Source organism: Clupea harengus, chromosome 20 (assembly GCF_900700415.2).
Source record: "Clupea harengus chromosome 20, Ch_v2.0.2, whole genome shotgun sequence".
NCBI classification, from domain to species: Eukaryota; Metazoa; Chordata; class Actinopteri; order Clupeiformes; family Clupeidae; genus Clupea; species Clupea harengus.
In genome coordinates this window covers 13857043-13860992 of record NC_045171.1, presented here as the reverse complement: position 1 = coordinate 13860992, position 3950 = coordinate 13857043, and the positions used below count along the sequence as shown (strand labels likewise).

Sequence of the window (3950 nt, the reverse complement as noted above, 5' to 3'; positions counted from 1 at the left end):
CTGTACTTGTGGTGTGTATGTGTGTGGTGTGTTGATTTTCAATATGTCTGCAGGTCTGCATATGCGTACAGTAAATGAGTGTCTGTTGTGTTGATGGCTTTTATCATAGAAAATGTGCCAGAATTTCAAAGAATTATAAAGTTTGATAATGGAACAATCCTGAAAATATTGGCCTCACATTCTGATGATGTAAACATCTTTTTTTCTGAGATAATCAGACTGAACAACTTCCTGTTATCTAAGGGCCTTAAATGACTCGGATAATTAGTAGATTAACCTTTTCAAAGTAAAATTTTATTTCAACACTGCACAAAGAGAATAGGTCACCTGATGTTAATGTCTATATTTGGTGACAAAAAAAAACTGGTTTAAATTACAATATTCCACGTTTATGACTAATTCATGATTCAGAGTTATTAATCAATATGCCAGATTCATGATGACTACTTCATTATTCAGAAGAAATGCCTAGCCTTCCTGTTTTCCGTCATGACATTAATGCTAAGCTAGAATTTAGGCTAAACTTCTTGTGTTTCTTGATGACATTAATGCTGAGATGCCATTTCGACTCATGTTCCTGTCTTTCTTCATTCCATTAATGCTGATATAGTGTTGATAAGTTAACGTCCCTGTGTGTCTTTATGACATTAATGCTAAAATTAAGTTTCAGCTAACGTTCCTGTATTCCTTTATGATAATAATGCTCAAATGAAGTTTACGCTAACGTTCCTGTGTTCCTGCGCTCTTCAGAGTCCCAGCTGCTGCCGCTGACGGAGCCCACCGCCGATGGGGAGATCTACTTCTGCTGATGCCCCTGAGTGCCCTACACTCCCACTCTGCCCTGGCACCAATCACAGCAATGAAAGCCAATGCCATGCTGCCCACAGGCCACAAGCCCCCCTGTACTTTACCACTCTATTACCCCATGAGCATGCTCTCTGAGGGGGTGGGGTGAGGAAGAGATAGGTGGTGTGGTGCCCCCAGGGCATTTGCCCTCTGTTGTGATGCCCCGTCTCTTTCCCATCTGATTTGTCCCGTTCTAGAAGTGTACGTCGCAGCGCAGCACAGCCAGAAACACACCACACACATGCCCCACCGCTGTGTTTTAATGGGTCTGTGTCTGTTTGTGTAGGGCTGATACAGAGGGGTTTGGTTCTCCAGTTCTACGGTTCTCTTCAGTTCTCCGGTTCTCTTTGTTCTCCCATGCTGCCTTTGCTGGCAGGCTGATCCTGTGTGCTGAAACACAAGGGGCCACTTCAGCTCTCATGTAGCCCACCGCTGACATTAGGATCAGTCGGGGCCCTGTCCTCAGGCGCACGTGCTCCAGCCCAGACAGCTCACTGGCTGACTCAGCTGTCACTGAACGTGCTCCAGCCCAGACAGCTCACTGGCTGACTCAGCTCTCACTCAACGGTGTCCTCAAAGGACTAACAAAACCACAGAAAGCAAAAAAAAAAAACACACCATAGCAAAAACAACAAACAAAGAAAAAAAACAGGACTTCAGTAATATGTTTCGAGGCAGTGTGAGTTGAGGGACCATGGCAGCGCTCCACGCCCCAACAGCTTGGACAACGCGCCCAAGAAAGGTTCTTCTTTTCCCAGAACCTTCCAGTTCCCTTCTCACATATCCGTATCGATCGTTCAATGCTACTCCTCCAGTCATTGCACTTGACGTGGCAATGGTAAATCGTTCAAAAGCTTGTGTACTGCAGATTTACAGTATGTTCAGAGTTAGCCGTTATGTCGTTGTGTTGCACTACATGGCAATAAGTAATCCCTTATCCTTATGTTCATGTCCTCATGTTCTCTATAGCCTCATGTTCTTGTGCAGATGCACGTCTGTTTCCTCTGTAGACCCTAAGACCATTAACCTTCGCTGACCTTGCACAGGTGATTGCTGAGAAATCAGAGAACAATACATTGCATCGTACAAGGTTAGGTTCACCTCTTCTCCCCGCTAATGACAATGCAAAGCTGTTTTGCGGTTCTGCTTTTAATCAGCTCATTTCAGCTAAAATGGTTCCATGCCAAGGAGCACTTTAAACAGTCACTCATCATCTCCTCTTTATAGAGCTGAGAGTTGATCCAGTTTACTCCCAAAGATTAATCAAAGGGATTTATGGACTGATAATCAGGCAGGGATTTCAGACGGATTTCCACCGCAGTGTTAGTACCTTGCGCTTGGCTTCCCTGCCATCTTTATGGAGTAACGTTTGATAAATGACTTCGATCCCTTGACATGTAATGACACAGTAAATGAACTGCAGTTAAGCCAAGGGCTTTCAGATGAAAATGAACAGGAGTCCTGTTCGTAATTACACAGAGACAAGAGAGAAATGAACCATTTTGGGTGGTTTTTCAGACAAGGGCTGAACCCGTATATAGAAAGATACATTAATAATGACTTTACCTGCAGGTCAGGTATTCCCCAGTAGAGGCTGACTGTGGAAACAGAGCTGGCCCAGATGTGGGCCTGTTCTCAGCCGGAGTCTGCCATCTGATCTGCACGTGTAATGCAAAAAGCTCAGAATACTGTATAATATTATCCACAGGCCTGGACAACACAGACATGATTTTTGTTTTTGCTCCTAGAGATGAACTCATCCCTCTCCTCCCCCCACACTCACACCTTTCTAACACACTGAGTGGCTTTAGTCTGTCGTCGTTATTCTGTCTTCCTCTTCCTTGTTTGTTCAGGACTGGACAGGACTTTGATTTTTCTATAACCCCAGGATGCAAAGACTCCTCTGGGATCCATCAAGTCCCCAGGGGATGATCCTTGCTCCTTTGTCTTGTCCCCACCAGGGGACAGTAGCGAGCCCTGCACGTCTCGTGATTTACGGGGGTATTTTTTCCCTTGCCTGACTGAAGTTTTTGAGTCATTGTTGACTGTCCTCTTCGGGTCATTTCAGTACTAAACCATCTGCGTCATCCTGACGAGCGGGTAGTCATAGTGACCAAGAGACTTCACAAGTATCCTTCATTCAGTAAAAAGAAATGATCCATTTCACATTATTTGCGAGCAATCTTGAGTTTGGCCTTAATTTATAGGAGATAAGAGACAGGACCAGGCCCAAGACTTCCCTCTCAGGAGAGAACCTCAGAGAAGACAAATCAACTCAACTCAAATCAGTAGTTTCTTAGAGTGATCCTTTTTTTAGTGGTTTTCCATGGAGTCTCTCAAATAGGATTAAAATGTTATAGCCTTAAACAGAAAAAAAAGAATGCACTAAATTCAATCCAGCATCGTCTCAGGAGGTCTTTGGTAAAGATTTAAAAAAAACTGTACTCCTGCTTTGAGAGCAAGGAATTATTTTTATGAAATGGTACAGTTTAATTTTGTTTGTTTGTTTATTTGTTTCCTTGCCGAATAATGTATAAAAAGGACAGAGACAAAATGTAAAATGTACATATGAACTGTGTATAAATTTTAATGTAAAAGTATGATTTTTTGTGTCTTGTTTGTGATTGATATCAATATTTTGTAATGAGGCTTATTTATCGTTGATCCCCGCTAAAAATGTACAGTTATATATCACTCATATTAAAAATATTATGACCCAAAAAGATGAGTCATTTCGTTTACCTTCAGACATGCTAGAAATAAATTCACAATTTCCCCTGTTCAGTGAACAATTTCAGTAGAAAGCATTTATAGAATTTTAGCACTTGTATCTTCAAACATTTGTGTATGTTAGTTGGGTCAAACACCAGTGCCCTTTCAAATTAAGTAGAGTAGCCTTTGTGGCATATAGAAACAGAAAAGCATAGTTTTATAATCCTGTTTTACAGTATGGGCAGGACTCCCTCTTTTACTGTCTGCAGTGGGGGGAGGGCTGTGAGTGTGTGTGTGTGTGTGAGAGAGAGAGAGAGAGTGTGTGTGTGTGTGTGTGTGTGTGTGTGAAGGCATTGTGTTCTGACTTCGCCTAAGGACACAACGAGAGGAGA

The 3950-nt window shown here is 42.5% G+C and overlaps 1 protein-coding gene across 7 annotated transcripts in view; it reads left to right on the top strand.

The window, feature by feature from the left end:
• Positions 1-3569, top strand: part of LOC105893030 (A-kinase anchor protein 13) — a 107944-nt gene extending 104375 nt beyond the window's left edge. For all 7 annotated transcript variants that reach the window (XM_031587089.2, XM_031587090.2, XM_031587088.2 and 4 more), the window contains one exon: positions 751-3569. In XM_031587089.2, coding sequence (XP_031442949.1) covers positions 751-809 — 59 coding nt within the window. In that variant the 3' untranslated portion in view covers positions 810-3569. The remainder of the gene's footprint in view (positions 1-750) is intronic.
• The last annotated feature ends 381 nt before the right edge of the window (positions 3570-3950 follow it).